Genomic DNA, 23,740 nt, shown 5'->3' on the forward strand with positions numbered 1-23,740 from the left:
GGAGGCTTCATCACCCCATGTCTCTGTGATGAATAAGAGATCCAGTTTATGTGTGTCTATTAAGTCGGCGATTTCTAGCTTGTGTTTGGGAAGGGATCTGGCATTTATTAGCGCTGCTTGAACCAAGAGTGGGTCAGTTGTAGAGGGTTTCAAGGTTGCTTTTATACAAGTAGGACAATGAAGTGGGCCTAGGATTGGATTGGTATATCCTAAAATTGGGGGAACGTGGGGTAAGACAGTTATATGCCTGAATTCTAGTAGTTCGGCGAAGGTGTATTTGAGTCTCACCGTATTGGGAGGTGGTCGTAGAGCTGGAGCGACAGGGGGGGTGGCCCCTGGCCCGTCCTCGGCGCGGACGAGCGCAGACGAGCTTGCCTTATGCGCGCCTTCGGTGCGCATTCGTCGCGCCCGCTGCGCTCGTCCGCTGCGCTTCCGGTTGCAGCACATGATTTATCGAGCCGAGATTGAAAATAAGGGGGTGTGGTCAGCGCGTGTGGGTGTGTCCGCCGGTGGAGGAAGGCGGCGTTGCCCTGGCAGCAGTGTGCCGCGTCCGCCCTCAATCGGCTGGGCGTCAGCCCTCAATCGGCTGGGCGGGTCTGCTCGCTCGAAGTACTGTCTCAGGAATTAGCAAGTAAAAACAGATTGCAAGGGATTAAAAAGTGGGTGCTAACTCCCGGCTTTTCGCCTCAGGAGTGAAGTTCTATGAACGCTCGCTCTAGGTCAGCGCGCGTACATATAGTTAGAGGGGGCGTGGTCAGCGCGTGTGGGCGTGTCCGCCGGTGGAGGAAGGCGGCGTTGCCCTGGCAGCAGTGTGCCGCGTCAGCCCTCAATCGGCTGGGCGTCAGCCCTCAATCGGCCGGGCGGGTCTGCTCGCTCGAAGTACTGTCTCAGGAATTAGCAAGTAAAAACAGATTGCAAGGGATTAAAAAGTGGGTGCTAACTCCCGGCTTTTCGCCTCAGGAGTGAAGTTCTTTAGAACAATAGCTAGGCGTTCCTGTGGAACACTGGTATGCTCTCTCCACCTGGTGTGGCTACGGAGGAGGGGGACATCTTATGCCATAGGTCCTTGGCCTGGAGCTGCCCCCTTTGTAGGTCAGGACTAATCTCATCACTGAAGTGTTTCAGTCTGGGGCTTCCTCGTCTGAACCCCTTTTGTCCTCTAATGAAGCACTGACAGATGTCCTTCTAGGCATGTGGTCCAAGCCTAGCACAGGAGCTCCTGTGAATAGGGCAATTGCACGCCACCATCACACTGCACCGGGTGACCCAAGGTTCATCAGCCAACATCCCCCCAGAGAGCTTGGTGGTCCAGGCTTCAACTTCTCATGGCGCATTCCCTTCTGCTCCTCCGGATAGAGAATCTTTGAGACTGGACGCACTTGGGAAGATGTTGTCTTCTGCCAGCCTGGCCTTGCGGTCGGTGAATTCTGCAAGATAATTGGGCTATTTTTTGCACGCCCTTTTCGAAACAATTGCACAAGGGCTGCCACAGGCCCCGGAGGAGGCCCAGGATATGCTCTCCCATGCACTGAAAGAAGACAAAGATGCCCTGGCAGCAGCATCCTGCAACCATTCCTTGTTTGGTTCTTCAAGGCCATGTTAGTCAAGTGGGAGGGAGAATTCAACACCATCTCTTCCACTGGAGGTCCATAACATCGGATAAATGGGTCTTGCAGATCATTCAGGAAGGCAACTCTCTTCCCTTTCTTTCTTTTCCTCCTCCTTTAACGCCAACTCAAGAACCGCTGACAGAGGATCATCTAATATTACTCCGAGAAGAAGTTACAGCTCTCCTGGCCAAGGAAGCTAATGAAAAGTTTCTGATTTCAGAAGTAGGCAGTGGTTGCTACGCCCGCTACTTTATGATACCGAAAAAGAACAATGGATTGCATCCCATTTTGGACCTCAAACCATCAATCTCTTCCTCAAAAACGAGAAATTCAAGATACTCATGTTAGCCCAGGTCTTGTTTGCCCTAGACCAAAGAGACTGGCTGGAAGGGTTGGACTTGTAGGATGCGCATTCTCACATTCCCATCCTGCCTGCCCACAGGTATTACCTGCAGTTCAAAGTAGGGCACAAGCACTTTCAATTTACTGTGCTTCCATTTGGTCTTACCAGCACCCCTTGGGTATTCACCAAGGTGATGGGGGTGGTTGCAGCTCATCTGCACAGGTTAGGGGTTTCAGTCACTCGCTGTTGAAGGTGGCTTCACTCCAGGCTGTCGTCTCTCACCTCCAGACTATGGCTGACCTACTGCATTCGCTGGTGTTCTCTATAAACGTACCGAAGTCACACCGGACTCTTTCTCAGACGCTCCATTTAATCTGAGCTGTTCTGGACACAGTGCAGTTTCGGGCTTATCCTCCTGAGCAGTGAGTCCAGAATATTCAGGCTATGATACCGATGCTTTACATCTTTCCTCTATTGCCGTGAGAATGACTGAGGCTGCTGGGACTCATGGCTTCCGGCATTCTGTTAGTAAATCACACCAGATGGCGTATGCAGACTCTGCAGTGGGAACTGAAGTTCTAGTGGGTGCAGCATCAGGGGAATCTTGCCAATGTGGTCCAAATCTTGGAGGGAACTGCAAAAGAAAGACTTAAAGTGGTGGTTGACGAACCGTGATTGAGTCACAGGCAGACAGACCCCTCTCCCTTCCTCAACCAGTTCCCACAGTAGTGACAGATGCATCACTCCTGGGATGGGGCAGCTATCTGGGAGAGGTGGAGATCAGAGGACACTGGCCTCCGGCGGAGTCGCTGCTCCACATCAGTTTGTTGTCGCTTCGGGCGATCTGACCGGCGTTGATAGCATTTCTTCCCTCTGTAAAGGGGAAGTTCATGGACAACACCACTGTCATGTGGTACTGCAATAAGCAAGGTGAGGTGGGATCGTGGACACTTTGTCAAGAGGGTCTGCGTCTCTGGATATGGCTGGAACAGCAGGGCATAACCCCAGTGGTTCAACACCTGACTGGTTCACTGAACACCAGGGTGGACAAACTCAGCCTTCGATGCCTAGTGGATCACGAATGGTGCATCCAGTCTGAGGTGGCGCAAGGTCCCTTTCAGTAGTGGGGAAAGCCTTGATTAGATCGGTTCACCTCCGAAGGGAACGCCCAATGTCAGCAGTTTTGCACACTGGAGTTTCCTAGGCGACTGTCACTCAGTTATTCATTTCATCGCAAGTGGAACCCAGGCCTCCTGTGCGCCTTTCCGCCCCTACCACTTCTGGCCAAAGTTCTCAAGAATGACTGGGCCCAAGTCCTTCTTTTTTAAAACTATTTTTTGTTTGAATTTGTTTATTGAGTTTTAACATTTCAGGTACAATTAAACCGAGCTTCTTATTTAGAATTACATGCATATATATACTTGCATAGTCTTGGCTAGCAGTGTTGTACTGGCATTTGACTTTATACATAGTTGTTACATATCCGTATTACATTCCTGATGTTACATGCCTATTGATTCACTCTGTATTGATCATATTCGTCCCGTGGTACACCTATGAACATGTGCCCCAGGTTTGGGAGTTATGTCTGCCTTCGCTATTGTTGAGGGTCGTAATGTAATATCTTGGTGATAGGGTTATGCTTTCTATTAATTGGTACCGATGCTATAACTGCCCGGTTGCATCCCTGACTGGGCCCAAGTCATTCTTGTTGCTCTGGATTGGGCACGGAGAGTCTGGTGTTCAGAGCTTCTTGAAATGAGCATCGATCCTCCGAGCAGGCTGACACTTCGGGAGGGTCTATCACCCGAACCTGTTCACTCTCTACCTCCTTGTGTGGAGATTGAGCGGAGGCAGTTGATGGCTTTTGACCTTCCTCCTGAAGTATGTAATGTTATTTTGGCAGCCAGACAGCCCTCCACTAAGACGGTATACACCTGCCGTTGGCAATTTAAAAAAAGAATTGTACGGAAAAGTCTACTGACCCTCTTTCTGCTTCTCTAATATTCTTCTCTTTATTCTGAGCCTTTCCCAGCAGGGTTCTGCTTTGGATACATTTCAGGGTTATCTTTCTGCTCTGCTCGCTTTCTTGCGGCGGCTGGACCAACCCTCTTTGTTCAAATCCCCTGTTGTAAATAGGTGCTTAAAAGGGCTTGTACATGTTTTCACCTACACCCTTTATTATGCCACAGTGGGACCTTAATTTGGTTCTCACATACCGTGTGTGCTCCCTTTGAGCCGTTGCACAATTGTCCCATCCTGCTGCTTACCATCAAGGCAGCCTTTCTAGTGGCGATAACATCTGCCCGGAGGGTGAGTGAATTGCAGACTTTCTCATGCAAGCCTCCAACATGATTACATTTTTGGACAAGGTGGTGCTGCGTGCCCGTGCCTGATTCCTACCAAAGGTGGTGACCCCATTCCATCTGGGTCAATCAGTCACGCTGCCCTCCTTTTTTGCCCCCCATCCCCCACATTCAGGGAGGATGACTTTGTGAATTAAGTAGGAGCTACAAAAAGGTTGGGCAGTGCAGAAACGGATCATTTCATGCTGGGTCATTACCTGCATTAAAATCTGCTACTCCATGGGTAGGAAGCAGCCCCCTGAGGGCTAACATGCCATTCACCCAGGGGAAAAGCTGCGACCATGATATTGGCTCGGGGTGTCCTAGTCCAGGATATCTTCCGGGCAGCAACATGGGCATCTCTGCACACGTTTGCCAAACATTGCTGCCTTGTCAATCAGGTCCGCAGGGATGGGCATTTGGCCCGTTCGGTCCTGCAGGACTTTTTAGTGTTGAAAATCTGTGCCCAGCCCACCACCAGAATGGTATTGCTTGGGTATCTATTCAAAGGTAAGGAATCTGTAGCTAGAAGTCTTATCAGATGAACAGGCTACTTACCTTCGGTAACGCTTTATCTGGTAGAGACCATATCTAGCTGCAGATTCCTTACAGACCCACCCATGCATCCTCCCCCCTCTGCAGAATCATTTGATAGTGCTAGGGGTGCTCCCTTTTCAGGCCCTTAGTTTTTACACACACATGTCAGTTCACTTCATGGCTCTGCCCTTTTGGCATGGAAAAAGTCCAAAGGAACTGGCGTTGGCTCGCGCCTATATAGGTAACCACGACGTCATAACTGATGCTCACGACGTCACATGGAGCCGAACGGAGACACCTGATTGCACACAGGGTTCTGCTCATGCAAAAGTTTTCAGATCCAGCCTGGCGACTGGGGAATTCAAAGGTAAGGAATCTGCAGCTAGATATTGTCTCTACCAGTTAAAGCGTTACCAAAGGTAAGGAACTTGTTCTATAAGATTGAATTGTCCCACTAGCCTTCTATAGTCCTCTGGCTACAATACTGAAGACTGTGTCTAATTGCAAGACTGTTTTGTATAAATATTGAAAGAGGGCATTGTATCTCCCCACTTTTATCATACTTGAAATCTTCATCTTGAACTAGGACTGTAAATTATAAACCCGGTGTATGAAGCCTAAGTTATCTCTTTCTTTTTTTAAACAATAGCAAGGAGATGAATCTTTGGTGGGATGTATTTGTTTTTAGGAGGTTTGAAGGCATTGTCCAGTCTGGGGTAAGGCATATCTTTTGGTGTTTCAACACTTGTTAAGTAAGTATGAAACCACCCAGTCTTTTGATTCTTCTCCATTAATTTACTGCTCTAAAATAAGGATAAAAGAGTGTTATCTGTCAGTTATTTTAACTGCACGAGCTATAAGTAGTCTCTAATCGTATTGGCTTGATTAAACATAAATCCAGGCATTAGCACTTAGGCAGAGTTTACTCTGAGTCCTTCCTTAATATGGATATTGCAGAGAATGCACCTGAACATATTTTCAATCTCTGGCTAAACTAAATGAGGGTTCCGACTGGAGAACACTGTCTGATATCCTTGTAACTGTGATTGCTGTAGCAGACTGTTGCACATTTTGTGCACCTGTTGATGTATCTGATTACTCTGAGGCATTTTCTGCTAGCATTATTTAAATACAGGAGTACGTTTAACATTCCTAGCAACGATTCTGAAGGAGGATAGTGCGCAACGTGTAGCCTCTGACTGATCAAGACAGGCTCTAGCCTTTCCCCGTAGTGTGTTGGGCATAAAGGATGGACTCCAATAGCTGAAGTTGAGTAGAATCGCCAGGGAATCTAGATTAACAAAGGGAAATGAACATTATCCTGCAGCCGTCATGCTGCCCAGAGTGTATTCAGCGGTGGCTGAGAACCATGATAGCAGCTGGACCCTGGTGTAAACGCTCGCCAAGACGAGTGTGAGAGAAGGGGGAGCGATCCAACGGATCACCAAGCCCAACAACTAAAAAGGACCCTCTGCACCAGAATTGGTGGTAGTAGATGCCTCAGTGGGTCTTGGGTGAGCCATCGGCAAACAGAGAAGCTGCAAGGGTGGCACAAAAATGCAGCAAATTCTCCTGCAGGATGCTTACCCCTGACCTCCCCGCCTAGCCCTCCTTAAATGGGGCAGCAGTAGGGTAAACATCACCGAAGCGCCATAGTGAATTGCGGACTGCCTAAAAATTGAGATGGCAGACCTGGTCAGAGACAAGGGGCAGAGAAAACAGCTTTGTAGGAAAGTAGGATCTGCTCTCATGGTAACCCCCACTTTTTGCTGGTGTCCTTCTGTTTTCTTACTAGTCTGACTGGGATCCTGCTAATCAGGACGCTAGTCTATGTGCTTCCTCCCTAAATGGGGGCCATGGTGAGTACTTATGTACCCCCCAGATTGGCTACTGGTGTACCCTGGTAAGTCCCTAGTATATGGTACCCAGGGCATAGGTACACTAGGGGTCCCCCATGGGCTGAAGCACGTATTATGCCACCCATAGGAGACTAGTCAAATTGTGACTACAGGCCTGCCATTGCAGCTTGTGTAAGCTGGTGCTAGCACCACTTACAACAGTTATCACGTTTTTTTATTTCTGAGGTGACTACACTCAAAACCTTCAAGTCCCCCCTAAGGCATGCCTTTCAATCCTGAAGGCAGGGTGCTCGGTTATAAGTGTAAAGGTGCCCCTGTATGAGCAGGAAACCCTACAATTCCCGGAGTCCATTCTCCGTTGTAAGTGCATCAATCATTACGATACATAGAGTGGGCATGCGTCATTACACTCTAAACTGGCTATAACGAACCCTGTCATGTTTGGTATCAAACATGTAGGAATCATACCTCAACACCGTAAATGGTGTTGAGGTATGGTTCCATGCACTGTGGGTCTCCTCCAGGAAGCCCTCCGTGCTCCCGGTACCAGTCTTCCAGAGTCTGACAGCAAGGTATGGTTGTGGCCGACCACAGACACAATTCCACCCTATTGCTGCTGAGTCAAGCTCAAACAGGGGAAGGTAGTGTGAGAAGTTAGCCTGGCATATGATGTCCACTATTCTAGTGGGCACCTTGCACCAGTCTAATCGACCCTTATTGATGGTGGTTGTAAAGTCAACCTTATAGACAAGCTATCCTAGTGGTAGCATGGACCAGCAGTCATGGGCTAAGACTTCAGAGAGCATGTGAAGCAAGCTGTTTTACCAATTATAATCCCTTGAGTACCAAATGAAAGGACACCACACAAGGTATATATCAAATATATATGTATTTATTTCTAACACAACCCCTCTGCACTCTTTATGAGGTCAGAGGTAAAAGTACATCACAAGTTACTCAATTAGCATACGATAAGTTGCACAAATACAGTTATGCCCTAGGGGCCTCACAAACCATATACTAAGGAAGTGGTATAAGAACCACGTGAGAGTTAGACAGCAGGCCTAGGGCCCGTAGAATCGCTGGGACTACACTAAACAACCAAAGGTTAGGAAGTAGGAGACCCATGGGAGACGCGTGCAGTGTCTAAACACAGTCGCGAGTTACCATTGACTTATAATTGGAAACAAAGAAGTTACAAAGTTACTGTTTAACCACTTGGCTGCTAAGGGGTGTGCATGTAGGTCCATTGACTTTCCATTGAAATCAATGGGCCCTACATGACGAGTTACCCTTGTCATTAGCACTGAAGGGGTTAAGGACACTTCCGGATGGACTAGGATGGAACCCTTTTAAACTAGGACACTTCGAGAGTCAAGACCCACGGGAGCACCGGAGTACTCTCGTTACCTCACCCAGGGAAGCCGGGTGCATAGGTGTCTTTTCGTGTCGGGTTTCGTCGTTGTTTTCTATGGAGATCTGCAAAAAAGTGCTGCAGGCGACCAGAGGAAAAGTGTCCGGGTGGATCCAAGGGTGGATCGGCGATGTGAAGAACCTGAAAGCAGAGGGGACAGAGTCTGGGTCACTAGCCAGTGACCAGGAAGGAACCAGACGATGTCGCGTGCTTGAAGGTGAAGAAGGTGAGTTTGTCTCTTCAGCCAGGAGGTCCAGGAGGCATCGGCGATGACCAGGCGCTGGATTCGAGCTGTCCCACGAATGATCTAGTTGACTGCGGTGTCGGTATCCGGATTGGACCCAACAAGCCTTGGCAACCGCTACCCACGCAGGATGTCGAGATTGGCTCTGTGGCAGACCAGCAAGGTCTATGGTGCTTCTCCTTTGAAGGGAAGCTGGAGCAACCATGAAAGCAGTTTTAGTTCAAAAGAAAAGTCTTCAGGGGGCTCACTAGCCAACGGGCAAGGAACCGGGAAGACGCGTCGAGCTGAAATGCAAGAGCAGGTCCCACGCGGCACTCGTGGAGGGCTGAGCTTCAGTGCAAATGGTGCTCGGGTCTGGGGCTTCTCGTACCCCAATGCACAACTGCGAGGGTACCTCGGTAGTCGAGCAGTTAGCAAAATGTCCAGGGTGTCTGGTCCCACGTCTCTCTTGTCCGCCACGGGTCTCAGCTTTGCTGTGGATATGGGTCGGAGTTATAGAAGTCTGAGAGTCCAGTTCCCGTGTCGCTGTGTCTTCGTGTTCCGGCGGGAGCATCAGCAAAGCAGACCGGCAAGTGACTGGTGGTGCCTGTTTGCACAGGGTGGTCACTCCTTGACCACAAAGGAGATGTCTTCCGTCTTCTAGTCAGAATAGAATGTCGAAGATCCAAGAGTTCTGTATCAAAGTTTCTTTCCAGGATAATTAAAGTCCTGGGGACACAGCTTCTATACTTATACTAAGCTAAGGGGCTGGATTACCTGGTACCTCCTATGGGTGGACCTGGGAAGGGGGTGTTTACACCCCTTTCCTTTGTCCAGTTTTGTGCCAGAGCTGGGGCTGGAGTACCCCAGCAACTGGTTTGAACCGGGCTATGCATGGAGCACCTTGTGTGCCCCAGACAGTGTCTCAAAAAGCATCTGCTGATGCAACCCTCCCTGTCCCTATACACATCTGCCTGTCTGGGGAGATGCTGGACAGGAAACATATTGTCCAGGCCTCCCCTGCTTGAGTTTCGTCCAGCAGCAGGAGGCCAGACTTGTGTCTGTGGAAGCAGCATCCATTTTGTGATGCTGGGGGTCTGTCTAACTTTAACCGGGTAAAGCAGTAACATACATGTCTTTTCCCTCTAGAAGGGTGAAATGCTACCCCCGCCGCCAGAATTGGCGGGGGGGGGCTAGTATTCCAAAGTGTTTGACACCTTACACAACATGTTTTGATAAAGCCAAACCAAAGTTAGCATTAACCGCAATAATTATAATGCACTTAAGAGTATATGGTATGGCTCTATCATAGAACAGCTATAAGGTGATGGTTCCGAAAGCTGCAGAGGGGCTCAGCTCATACTAGGGCACCCTCTCACATAAAAGCAAGCACTCTGCCTCCAGGATTGTCGAGGCCTACCATAGGAGTGACTTATAGGTGCATATGTGTCTATATATAAGGTAGATAAAAGTATACTATATCTAAGTAAGGGGTGATTACACCACCTTACCCAAGCTGAGTGATCAGCCTGTGGTGTCAGTTTGGAGGGCCAGCCAGGGGTGGCATAATACATGATGCAGCCCCTGGTAGGCCTTGGATGCACCTATGCCCTGGGTACCTATGGTACACTACACAGGGGCTCACAGAGGTGACCCAATACCCAATCTGGTATGTACCTAAAGTACATGGTATCAATTTAATGAGAGAACAGCTGGGCTGTGGGTCTGATTAGCAGGTCCACAGCCACACTAAAGTCGAAAAACCAGAAAATCACAGCAAAAAGTGGGGGTGACCATAGGAAGCAGACCCTACTCTCCTACAGGTAGGACAACGAGTTTCCTGTCACAGGGAGGTATGACCACCTTTTAGACAGGACTTGGTGTATTGGGCCTGGGTGGGGGTGCTTGCCAGCGCCACTAGACTGCTTTGAAGGGCACATTTGGTGCCCTCCTTGCATAGTCCAGGTGGAACCAGTTCAGGGAACTGTTGGCTCCCGCTCTGACGTGAAACTGCACAAAGGACATGGGAGTATCCTCCCCACTGTCCAGCCTCTTCTTTGGGAGGGACCCCTGAATCGTCACAACCATTTCTTTAGGGTACCTAAGGGCTTACCTGTGGTTACTTCTTTAGATTCGTTGTGGGACAAGATTCAGATCCGAAACCACTTCATCTTCAACCTTCTTGGCACTTTGAACTTCGCTTTGGGAACCGAGACTGCAACTGGAAGACTCCCCTGGAAGACTCCTGCTGCTCCCGGTCTTGTCGCCCTGCCAGATTCAAAAGAATCTCCCTTGGAGTGAAGGAGTCACTCACCTGCAGGCACTGCAATAAAGCTGGCCGGTCTGCTGTTCCTGAGCTCCCAAGGACTCCGAAAGGTTCAGAAACACAGGTGGTGGTTCTGCAACTCCCTTGAGGCCTGCATTGTCTTCACAGCAAGCTTGAAGCCAGTATCCCTCGTCGGCACCGCTGGAGCCATACCCCTGTGCACTGCGTGGACTTGTTGTTGACCAGACTTGTTGACTCTCTTCTCCAGAGATCTTCAGGCTCCAAGAAGCTCCAGCCTCCCTTGCTACCAACATCTTCGTCCTCACTGCATCCTCTGCACCGTGGGCCTGCATAATTGGTGAGCTGCTCGAGGTCCTTTTGCAACTCCTGTGCCTCTGGCCTGTGGGTTCTCTTGAGGGTCTTCTTTGGCTCCTGGGGGCTCCCCTGCTTGCTTGGGCCTTCTCTGACTCACTTTCACTTGGTGAGTTCCTTGGACATTGCTGGTCCACAACACTGCACCTTTTTCGTCTGCCGCGTTTGTTGTCTCTGTCAAGACTTGTTGGTGCTCCCGCCGGACCCCGACTCCCTGACTGGTCACATCCGTGGGACAGCTCGGGAACGGCTCCTGGACTTCCACAGCGTCGCCTGGTCCGCACAGCTACAGCGCCATGGTCTCCTGCATCTTCCAACCTCAGTGGGCATTTGTCTTCCGTGCCTCCTGGTCACTCCTGATTGGCATAGACTCTGTCCCCTCAGCTTACAGGTACCTCTCTTCCTGAATTTACCCTTGGATTCCACTGGACTCTTTCACCTTCTTCAACAGCGGCATACTGAAGTCTTCCATTGTGGTCTACGGCAGATTCCGACTCCACTTCACACCTATGCACCCAGCTTCCCTGATGTAGGTATCCTGGTTCCCGGGGTATCCATGGGTGGGGTGACTCTCCAGCCTTCCATCTTCCCATGGGTTTCTTCTGGGTCCTTTTTCTTGAAAACTGCAACTGTGACTTCCCCATTGGCATGTATTGAGCATGCGGTCGTGTTTCCACTCTGCACACGGCCTCTGTGTGGTTCCTGGGTACTTACCTCTGGTAGTTCCCTGGGTCTCGGGCTCTTCGAAGTCTTCTGGGTCCAGTCTCGACTTAGGTCGTGGGTCGCATTCCACTTTCTTGGTATAGGGTTTGGTCTCCGCCTGGACACCTCTGTGTATTTGTGCTACTTACGTGTTCTATTACTGAAGTATTGAGATTATATCTCCGGGGAACGAGATATTACAATGTGTTTGTGAGTGTTTATAATAAATATTTTTAGAGCTACAGTATGTGGTTCTTTTTCACTTAACCTACACTATATGATTAGTACTGGTAAAACAAGCTGCTACATACTCCTTCTGGACTAAGCCTCAAGACTGTTCTCCACAGCTACCACTTAGAGAGCTTTCTAAGGTTGTCTAGGACCACTATAATCGCCATAAGGGTTGTCTGGATTAGTGCAGGGTGCTCCACTTACATATGTGAGCACCATATACTAAGCCAGCCTCCTACAAGGTAAAAGTAATAAATTAGACAAATGTGCTTTCGGAGTGAAGAGGCCAAAGATGGAGTGGAAATGAGAGGGGCCATTGAGCACACGGACAGAGGAGAGGAAGACCCATCACTCACTAAACTTTTGCTAGCGATCATGGAAACTAGATCCACCTTGGAAAATAAAATGAATGCTGCAGTGGTGGAAATTAATTTACTCCGAAAATACATTGGGAAAATTGCTGCAAGAGTTTCCACGGCAGAGAGCACACTCTGAATACTCCGAATCAATTTGAACGCTACAAGTGGAAGTGCAACAACTTGTGTAGAGCACTCACTGCCTTCATGCCAGGGTGGAGGATGCACAGGGGCAAACCCACTGGATTTGCATGCAGTAGGTGGGCTTTCAAGAATAGGTTGTGGGCACAGTAGTAGAGCGCTTAATTGAGAAATGTGTACAAGCGATCATGCAACCCGAGGACTTTTCCTCCACCACATACACACACTTTGCAATAGAAAGTTGGCACTGTGTGCCGGGTACCCTCCTGAGACCTGGGACAATACTGCTGAATTTCAGTGACAGGGCTGCGATCCTAGGGGTGGTCATCTGCACGTCCCACTGCAATTCAAGAATCACATTATGATCTTTTCAGGCTATACCCACAAACTACAAACTAGAAAGAGATCCTTCAACAAAGTGAAATTGGTACTATGAAAACATAACTTGCAGTTTAGGATGATCTTTCCTGCCAGACTTCAAATCCACTAACATAAAGTTATATTTTAAAGAAAACAGTGAACCAGTAAAATTGAGGGTGATAATATGTGAAGCCTACAAAACAGTCGTGACATGACTCCTGATCTCACATACAATGGGGAAAAAGCAAGAAAGAGCAAGTGAGGTGAAGGAGTTGGAGGAAAGATTGCATAGATGGGAATCAGAAAATATTAAACAGTCCACTCCTGATCCCTTCCATGAAATAAACCTAGCCAGGAAAGAGGAAAAACGATTAGTAGAGGGAACAGCCCAAGCACCGTCTAGAGCAAAAAAACATCAACTGTACGAGGTAGTGAATACGGTTGGTAAATTGCTGGTTTGGCTCACAAGACGAGAGGAGGGGAAAAAGGGGGATGTCTAAGGTGGAAACCGAGGAGGGAAGTACTAGTTGACAGAGCAGATGAGAGAGCCCAAACCTTTGTGACACACCTTGCCATGGACCAATCTGGGAAGCTAAGTCTTTGGGGGATATTTGGGCATTTGTTAAGAATGTACCCACCCAAGTTCTGGCTCGTGAGGATAGTTAATCATTAGACTAAGATTTGGGGAGAAAGAATTTAAGAAGGCGATTCAACACCTTAATAGGGCGAAGACCCCAGGGCCAAATGGCTTTCCTCCAGAATAATTCAAATGTTGGGGGGAGACAAAGAGGGCTCTGGGCCATGTTATGAGGTAAGAGGCCCTCCCTGTTGGCAAACTTTCAGAAAATTAAGATTTGTTCGGTGTGCCTATCCTGGGTACGCTTGCTATATGTAAGACCCGTGGCTAGAGTTTGAGTAAATGGTGCAGTGTTAGGAGAGTTTAGCTTGGGGGGAACTTGGCAAGGGTCTCCACAACCCCACTCCTGTTTGCCATGGCATCAGAGCCCCTGGCGGGTTGGGTGAGGACGGATGCTCATATTCAGGGCCTGCATTGAGACCCAGATTGGGAGTATGTGATTTTCCCATATGCAGGTGATATGCTGATGTACTCTGTGGACCCGCTGCTCTTGGTCACACGGTCCTAGAGATTCAGGAAATGTGTGAAAAGTACTTGGGGCCCGAATCAGTCAGTCGCGTTTTGGATTACCCCTTGGCAGCCACAAGCAGACTGCAAATCCCCTGTATTGTGAACGTGAGTGACTTTTTTTCTTGCGTATTCATGTGACCTTATATTCGACTGAATTTCAGAGGTGCAACTTGGGAAGCATCTTGGAAGAGTACAGGAAAGATGTGGAACAGTGGTGGGGCCACCACATCTCGCTGCTGGGCAGGGTTGTCCTCTACAAAATTGTGATGCTGCCCAAGTTCCTTTTCGGGGTTAGGAAGTCTCATATGAATTCTTGTATATGGTGGAAGCTGTGACGGGAACGATTTGTGGAGTGGTGGTACTCCTGGAATAGCACTAGCCAGCCTGTCCATCAACCAGTATGAGCGAAAGCATTGCTTCCCTGAACCTACAGTTGTACAACTGGGCTGTCCAATTGTTGGTGGTGAATGGGCCTTTACCGCTGAGTGAGAACCAGCGGTGATGGAATACAGGAATGTAATGGAGCCGGGAGGTTATGTAAACCAACTGTATAGTAAGAGCAGAACAACTTGGCCATTATCCCCAATAGACCTCATGGTTAAAATATGGAAGAAAGCAATGCAGTGAATAGGGAGGGGTGGTGGGAGACAGGTGACCTTGGAAACCCCCTTCTAGAAGCCAGACTTTTTAGCAGAGCTTAAGCACCTGGAGAGAAAGAGACAAAGAGGTATGCTGAGAATATCCAAGCCCGGTGATGTTTGAGCTTGGGGTGGCAGTACGAGTTAAGGTACAGACAACACTTTTTATACATACAAATGAAACATGCCCTCACAAAACATAGCAACAAATTTGAGGAGGTGGCTGAAGAGACTCCACAAGAATACATGCTGCTGACGGCTCTTGGTTAATCATGCAGTTTCTTAGATGTGTAGAACAATTATAATGAACAGTCAGCCACCCATAGCGACACTGAAAGACATGCAGAACAGGGGTTTGGGGATCCTTGAGGTGGGAGACTGGGAAGAGGTATGCCGCTACTCCGATGAGGCGGCCATCACAGCAGGGTTCTGCCTGGTGCAGCTTAAAGACAGGACCAGGTATTTCTCCATTGGAAAAATAGATTACAACAAATGTACGAAAGGTTGCAGCCAATGATGGACATTACTTCATACTTTATGGGGCTGCCTGCAATCAAGTATTTTTATGTGCAAGTCGGAAAGATCTTCTCAAGAGTGACGGGTAAGAGATGGACATCATGTGGCATTTTAATTGTAGCCAACTGAGACATCAGGAAATGGGAGCAGTTCAGGGACACTGAGATTAGAATACTGGACTAAAATATGTATTGGTGTATGCAGGCAGGAAAGACGGCGTACACAGCCTGTGGTTGACCTCGAAAAGCTAGAATAAAATCTGAGGGCAATGAAAGGATCATCTCAAAATGGAATGATGCTATCTGAGACAGTGGGAGGGGTCCATTGAGATAGTACTAGGAGGTGTAGATCGGCCAGGTGGAAAGACCCATGTGGGGAGGCTAGAGGGGTATGCGTTATATATTTTGTGCTTGAACGACCTGGAAGGTTCTGACACCATCCATATCAAATAATACTGTAAGTGGATACTTGACTATAGTGCTCGAAATGTGTCACACTTTGTTTTCAGTTTATCTATCCAATGTTTTGCAAATCTACAGAAAATCTAGTCAAAATAAGTTTTAATAAGAGTTTATTTAACATCTAGTCATCAGTTGAATTGTTATTCTAACTTAAAAAACTTGATATTGTTGGTTTGAAGAAAATGTTCAATAATTGATCATTTTTTGACTTGCATGCTGTATTTGTTTGTATTTGTAATGTTTACATGGGCTGGGCATACTAAAGAACTGCATTAAATTGCTGTTGCCTTTATTTGTTCTTTTCTTTTAGGTACAGCACTTGGGAGCCAGAAGAGAATATTCTGGACTCGCGACTCATTGTGGCCTTTGAGCAAAAGTGAGCCTATCTTCTCAATGTTTAACATCTGCCTATTACTCTACGCACAATGCCCTGTTACCCGCACTGCTGGCTATTACCCACCTCATGCCATTGACAATGCCAGTCTTAGATTGATGCACTTGCCTCTTTTACCAGTAGAGCCCTGATATACTCGGAAATGTTAGTGTAAAGATTGTAGCTGTCCCTTGCCTGCACAGCATATGTTACATGCCTGATGTCACTGATAATTTCAATCTTTATGTTGATGCACATTTCCCTGTTACCTACAGTGCCCCAACTCTCAGGCACCTGATGCTCATTTTTTTATTTTTTATTTTTTACACTTATATGGCGCGCAGCTACCCAAAAAGGGTTTCCCGGCGCCTACGACATGTCACTGAACAGGGGTATGGGAGGAGCTTGGTCAGTAGGGTTATTTCTGGAAAAGCCAGGTCTTTATGTTCTTCCTAAACCTGGCATAGTTTTCTTCTTTACGAATGTGAGGGGGGAGTGTATTCCAGAGAGTGGGCCCTAGGACAGAGAAGGATCTCCCTCCCATTTTTGCCAGTCTAAACCTGGGAGCCACAAAGTTTGCTGCGATTTGAGAGCTCCCTACATCCCTTCCCGGGATGTAGGGAGTAGCTAGTGCTTGCAGGTATTTCGGTGCTGTACCGGTTTTTATCCTGAACATATAGCTCAGGGCTTTGAACCTAATGCGGTTTTCCACCCTGAGCCAATGCAGGTCCTTCAGGTGCTTCGACACACTGGCAGTTTTCGGGATTTTGCATAAGAGTCTTGCAAATGAATTTTGGACAAGTTGCAGCCGTTTAATGACAGCCTGATTTGAGCCCAGGTAAAGAATGTTGCTGTAGTCAAGACGAGATGTTATGAGTGCATTGACTACGGTCTTTTGGGTTGCAGGGGGCAGCATCCATAGGATTTATTTTTAGCCACTTCATAATGGTGAAACAGAGGCCTACCGCTTTGTTGGCCTGTTGTTTCATGGATAGGGCGTTGTCGATGGTAACCCCCAGGTTTCTTACATGGGTGGCAGGTGTAGGGAGGTTACCTAACTCGGAGGGCCAGTGGGAGGAGTTCCACAGGTCTTTATTTTTTCACCAGAAGAAGGATCTCTGTTTTGTCTCCGTTTAACTTCAGCTGGTTGGTGGACATCCAGCTGAAGATATTTTGGAGCCCCTGTCTGAGAAGGGATGGAGCTGAGGGGTTGGACTCTGACAGTGAGAAGATGATCTGAGAGTCATCTGCATAGGTCATGAGGGTGAGTCCTGACCTGTCTACTAAATCAGCCAGGGTTCTGAGGTAGAGGTTAAAGAACAGTGGGCTCAGGATGGAGCCCTGTGGTACTAGCTGGGCTAGGTCTTTCCCAGTTTTGGTGAGCACCCTATAGATACTCTTCCCAGAGGACTGGGGCAGTCGAACCAACAAATGTCTTTTGGAAGTGCCCTAAAGACTTGTTTATTTGAGTGAGCTGTCTCTGTATTTAAGTACTACATAGCCCCTTGTAGCCTAGCAGCTCATGTTTGTTTTATACATTAAGTTTATGATGATGTTAGCAACGCTTGTTCCCCCAGGGAACCTCTTTCGCGGCAGAATCCTCAAGAGAGTTGTGCCTCACAGAGTAGGTGTAAATAAAAAGCCTTGTATTCAGCTGTTGTCAAGAACTGCTTTAATAGTGGTCAAAGTGGTTAAATGTGGCGTGACTGGACCTAGCATGCCTTGGGCAGTCGGAAGTACATTTCTAGAAAAGAGCTTGCCACCAAGTCTGTCCTCCGCCAACTGTATCTGTTTTCCAAGTATTGAGTGTGGAGCAGACCACTGAATTCTGTGAATGTTTTTTTGGTACCGAAAGAGGCCCCGGAGAGGCAGAAGAAATAGTCTCTGCTAGCCCCTTTCTTAACTAGAATACCCCAGGCCTCTTCTTCAATTTTGAAGGCTTGGTATCCGCAATGGGGCTGGGAGCCGTTTTTCTTTTCATGATAAGGCGTGGTAATAAGTGGGCTGCTTGCTTATGGATCAGTGCTTCACTGTGGCCCACTGAGAGCATGCAACCATGTGTTTTGGGATGGTAGACAAAAAGGCAGCCTGATCAACGACACCTTGAATTCACAAGCTATGGTCTAATGAGAGGTATTTAATCATTCGGCCACTTAAAAAATGTACAATTCGATGAAGTGCCTTATAGAAAAGCATTATGGTGGATGAAATAGCTGACCTGAGTAGGCATCTCTCTTGCCCACTGTTCTCGGAGCTCAGGGCCATTTGCCCCTGAAAACATAAAGCAACAGATTACTTGTTCCTCTAGTCAAAGCGCTCAATAATTCTGTCTGTGGTTGTTTAAATTGGTTTGAAAAATATTGTTTTTTCCGTTAGTTTTGAAAAATATAGCTTTTGAGGTATGGCCTGGAGGCATGGAACTATTTAAAAGCTAATGAACCTGGGAGGAGTTCTTTCCTGGAGGCCTGATGTTTTTGCTTGTCATTTCCTTTTTTGCTCAGGGAGCGGGAGCAGGAGATGTATGGACCGAAGAAACGAGGGCCGAAGCCGAAAAACTTCCTGCTGAAGGTAACGTGGAGTGCAACGCATTGAAATTCAAAGATCTTCCTGTCCCTGCCCCCCCCCCCCCCTCTCTGAGCATCATTTTACTTCCTGATCAGCAATTTGTATCGGTTGTTCAGGCTGCACTGTGTCTGCAGTGTAATTTACTGGTTATGGTCCTGCATGAAGTAGGTAGGGCACGGCACAATGAGTGGCTGAGTCCCAAACTTGATCTGTGCACATTTTTGCTACCACCAATGTTTCTCTTTCAAGACCATGCAGTCGGTCAATAGGTGCATATTCATTCTTCTGTGCATATGGGCCAGCTGAGCTTATCAAATGGGGATGTCACTAATCAAGAGAACAGGCATCCTTTACTATTTCAGTCTCTCTCATGCATTATGCCCCCAGTTTCTGCAGACACTTGGGTATGTGTTATGTTAAAAAATTTATAATGTGCTCAGCTGCATTGGGAGAGGGGCTTCCCGGCGCTGATCAGTGATACGACAAAAGCAACAAAAAGTATGCTAGTGCACTGTAGAGGAGAACAGATGCAGCCTAGGCTGAGAATAGCAAGGTCTTTAACTGCTTCCTAAAGCTCAACGGGTTTTGGAACTTTCTTTACTGAAGAGGCAGAGTTTCATAAGGCTGGAGCCAGGACTCGAAAGGAGTGTCCTCCCATTCTGGCTCTTCTGATGTAGGATATAAGGGCCTAATTCAAGACTGCTGAGCGTAAGGCTCTAGTAGGCAGACACAGATGAATCAAGGCAGCCAAACTGGGTACCCCTTGCTTGTAAAAGATCTTATGAGAGATACCTAGAGCTTTGAACTGTGTACGCTTCTTGATAGGCAGCCAATTACGTTTGCCAAGTAGTTAATAAATGGAGCAGAATTTGGGGAGGGAAAAGAGTAATCTGGCAGCTGCATTCTAGATAACTTGTGGCCAATTTAAGACCGATCTTCTAGAGCCCAGATACAGAAAGTTACAATAATCCATTTGTGTGATAAGAGATTATGTAATCAATTGGCGGACTAGTCAAGTAAATAATCCCAAGGTGCCAAAGCATGAGCCAGCTAGGATTCTGACTTGAGTTTTGAAAGATTGCGAGCTGTCCAGCCATGTGCCAACATATTTTTACCACAGATTTGGTTCCAGGAGGAGGGGGCCATACATAGCGATTTTGGCCTTTGGGTGTGTGATCGCCTAACTCCACAGATTCCTTACCAACCTCCCTATCTTCCCCGCTCTGCAAACGGTTTGATCTACATTGGGTAACCCTTGTAGGTCCTTAGTCTCTGCACACTGGTCCACCAGCATTCTGTCATGTCTCTGTGCTTCAGGCACAAAATGTGACGAAAAGAAACTGTCTGCGTACAGGAGTGGCTCCTATAATAGGCACTGCACACCTCACTTCGGTGCTGATGCAGAGTTGAACGACACCACTTACCAGCGTGCAGAGGAACGGCTCAAAAAATTCCTGGGCCAGTCTGACGCCTGGGGAATATTATAAGGCAAGGAATCTGCAGCTAGATAGTCTCTACCAGATAAAGCATTACAGAAGGTAAGTAACTGGTTATTTTGAACCAAGCAACTCCAGATGAAGGTTCCAGTTTCTTTTCAATGGACCTGCTGTATGCCACTTTTGGATGGCATGCTTGCTGGTGGGCTGCATCACAGTCTGCAGATTAGTCCCTGTTATCTGTCTCTTCAGAGTGCAGCTTACATGTGTCCTTGGGCTGAGGGGCTCCATGCTCTTATTCAGTTAATTTCTATACTACGGAAAGGTTCACTCTAATAAAGTGCTGAAGCAAAGGATAAAAACTTGCATAAAAGTAGTAATGATTTCCCTGTTCAATCCACGGTGCTTTCTATTATGCCTTACCACTTGGGCATACTGGAGTCTGACAATTTCAGGCCCCAAGCAGGAATGGGTTTCATTGTGTTGGTCAAAACCCAACTTAGTTTTGCTATCCTTGCATTTTGAGAAGATGCAGTCATTATTACTGGTCAACACCAAATTGGAACTCCAGTCCATGGTGTTTCATTGGAATTAAACATACCCCTCCTTATCATAGTATTGGAACTTGTGTAATTGATACCGTGACACAGACTCAAGAACTATCGAGCTATAGGAAAACTACCCCAACATTACCCAGCACCTCTCTACTCCCCTTTTTCCTTTCCCTGAGCTCTACTAATTCTGTCTTATGCTTTTGTCATCCCCAGGCCAGAGCCCAGGCAGATGCCTTGCGGATCAGCGACGTACACTTTGCAGTCAAGCCGGGGCCCAGCACCTCACCGAAGCTCCACTCCAGTGCCGCAGTCCACCGTTTGAAGAAAGATATCCGCCGCTGCCACCGCATGTCCCGTCGGCCCCTTCCCCGCCCGGACCCCTTGTCAAGTGGCGGCACACGTCCACCCCCTTCTCCTTTCTCGGAAACTGTGCGCATCCTGAACCGCAAGGTGAAGCCCCGGGAACCGAAGCGAAGCCGCATCATCCTGAACCTAAAGGTGATCGACAAGGGGGGTGGAAAGAGGCCGCTCCCAGCAGCATCGGCACGGCCTAAAATACCCTCCCGCAACCGCGTCATAGGCAAGAGCAAGAAGTACAGCGAGAGCATGCTGCGCTCTCAACTGCAACACCTCAAGTTTGGCTCCTTCTCGCTGTACGGCAAGCCTCCCGTCGCGAGTCAGGAGGGAGAGCGCGGGAAAGTGCAGGACGGCGGGAGGCCCGGAGCCAGCTCTGCCACGAGCCTCTGCCCTCCAGGTGCTATGGCTTACGACGATGACGACGAGAGCAGCTCGACCTCGTCGGAATGCCCATCCCCGGGACCACCCCGCTCCCACCTCGTGTCCCCGCCTCCGGAGACCCCGAGCGCAACTGCACCCGACTGGCACGAGCCTGAGGCGCTCGACCTGTCCCTTTCGGCCGACTCCGCGGCCAGGAAGCGGGCTGCAGTGCCACCTGGTGGGCAGACTCCATCTTCAGACCTGGAGGAGGAGGAGGAGGAGGCCGGTGGGGACTGGCGCCCTGATATGTCACCCTGCTCCAACGTGGTTGTCACCGACGTAACCAGCAACCTGCTGACTGTCACCATCAAGGAGTTCTGCACTGCAGAAGACTTTGAGAAGGTTGCTGCGGTAGCCAAATAGGCTGTGTGGGTCCCTCGGGACAGGAGTTGGGTGGAGAGCAAGAACAATTATGTTTTCATAGGTGCTAAACTCCAGTGTCATTTCGGTGGTTAACTGCCATGCTTTCCTCCCGGGAAAGCCTATTCCTGATTCCATCCATTCCTCCTGCATTTATGTATTTTTTGCAGTTTGTGAATTCTGACCAAACTACACGGGCCAGCTCCATCCCAGGAAACCTAGTCCAGTCGCACACAGTGTTGACATCACAGCTTATGTGCCTGTTTTAGTTTTGAAATATACCATCACAGCAGCCTATATGTTGCTGCAGTCATGATGTCAAACTGCTGTTTTTTTTTCTCTGTTGGTAGCTAGAGTGATGGAACCACAATGCGTTTTCCAGTATGTTCGTCCTGTGTTGCTCCATCACAGGAAGGTATATGCAGGCAACGTTTTAGGCCATCTCTGTATGTTTTTTATTTGTGTATATCTGCCGTCATCACATTAATTTTATAGATTCTTCCAATGATGACATCCCACTGCTTTTTTCTTGTTCACTCTCAATATTTCCTGCGTCCGAGGAATCAATAATTTGCTACAGAGTGATGCCATTTCTGTGGTTTTCCACTGTTGGTTTTAATCTACACGGTCTCAGTTATGACATCACACTGTTTCCTTCTTTTGCTTATAGGCGTCTAATGCACCAGGAAGCCTGTTGTCATGGCGATTATATCACAGCTTGGCTTTTTGTGCTTTTGAAAAGGGGAACTGACTTCATCAGCCCTTTGACTGCGGTGGATGTTGGAAATGCAGTTTTTTGTTGTTGTAGAAATTCACAGCAGAATATGAGGTGAGGTATGCTTTAATTCAGCATAAATGAAGTGCTATTGTGTCCCCTGTGTGTATGTGTTGACTATTTGTGGGGAAGGAGCGCAAAGGCAGTTAATGCCTTGCCAGCTGTCATTTTTGTTATATTTCTGTGGAAATTACTTTTTACATTTTCTTTTATTCAATTTCTTTCTGTAAAAGATCTGAATGTTTCTGAATGGGTGGAGGTATACCACTGCGCAAACCATCCTTAATTCTGCTGGAGTTGGCCAGTTGCATCATATTCGCTACTCTGAGGTTGCTAATTTATGTTTTTGACAAGAGGTTCCAGGTTTTCATCCCCACCTGATACTCCATCCCCTCGCGCCTTCTCGCTTCTCAGAGGAAGGAAGCTTCCACAGAGGTGTTCTCCCCCAGCCTCATAGGATAACTGTGTCGAATCCCTTAGCAAGTGGCTACATTTTCAGTAGAGGCAACGGGCTAGAGGTTAGGACCCTTTCTTGGTACCCAGAAGCCTTTGTTCGAGTTCTATGGTGCAAGCCCACATGATACTCACTGACTTCTGTTGCAATTAAGTGAGCACTTCAAAGCAGCCGCTCCACCGTCTTCAGATCTGTTATTTATTCAGTATATATATCAGTATATTTAGACTTGCTCTAGAAACTTTGAGGTGAAATTAGGTAGAGATGTTGCAAGTACCCTGGAAGTGATTTTGGGTGCTTACACTGTGAACTGTGATTGGTGGGAGCTCATCAATGCAATTACGTCTAATTTGCCAAATCCCCTACTGGGTTATTCTCTGTGTACTGGAGGTGATAATTCCTTGAGTGGAAAATATGGGGCCTCTGCCTTTAGGATTGAGAAGCAGGAAGCCATCCAGGAGTGCAATATGGTTAGAAGCCGGGCTATTTATTTATTTATGTTGTCCTGTCCTATGCTTGCCTACAGTTTTCGGAGGGAAGAGGACTGGAATAGCAAGATACATTCTTTCTTTACATATATATGTATATTTAAATGCACACTGTATATGATGCTATTTACTACCATTGGGAGTGGCTAGGGGCTATGATTCACCAGAGGCAAAACCATAAGTGGATGAGAACGCCCCTCCTCTCCATCAACAATTGTAATAAATATCATATTGCACTCTGCACATCTGCATATATTGTTTATACCATTCTCTTTTGTCATGTCAAGTAGTCATAAACAGAGATATTTGACTAAATCCAGTTTAAAGGGTTTTAATCCATGCATTTAGAGAAAATCACACAGTGTTTCTATTATGTATTCTGCGAAACAGTAGGCAATGTTTTCTCACATCAGTTATACTGTACTGTGAAAACAAGT

The 23,740-nt window shown here is 47.7% G+C and overlaps 1 protein-coding gene and 1 long non-coding RNA gene across 2 annotated transcripts in view; one reads left to right on the plus strand and one right to left on the minus strand.

Annotated features, from left to right (window-relative positions):
- The window catches only part of CBX6 (chromobox 6), a 79,725-nt gene extending 56,171 nt beyond the window's left edge, over positions 1 to 23,554 (plus strand). Inside the window, exons 3-5 of the mRNA XM_078683518.1 lie at positions 15,832 to 15,897; positions 18,396 to 18,462; positions 20,663 to 23,554. Of these exons, the coding sequence (XP_078539644.1) occupies positions 15,832 to 15,897; positions 18,396 to 18,462; positions 20,663 to 21,589 (1,060 nt within the window). The 3' untranslated portion in view covers positions 21,590 to 23,554. The remainder of the gene's footprint in view (positions 1 to 15,831; positions 15,898 to 18,395; positions 18,463 to 20,662) is intronic.
- Positions 1 to 23,740, minus strand: part of LOC144824486 (uncharacterized) — a 365,120-nt gene that overhangs the window by 95,537 nt on the left and 245,843 nt on the right. The window lies entirely within an intron of this gene.

The sequence above is a fragment of the Lissotriton helveticus genome, chromosome 1_1 (assembly GCF_964261635.1).
Source record: "Lissotriton helveticus chromosome 1_1, aLisHel1.1, whole genome shotgun sequence".
Taxonomy (NCBI): domain Eukaryota; kingdom Metazoa; phylum Chordata; class Amphibia; order Caudata; family Salamandridae; genus Lissotriton; species Lissotriton helveticus.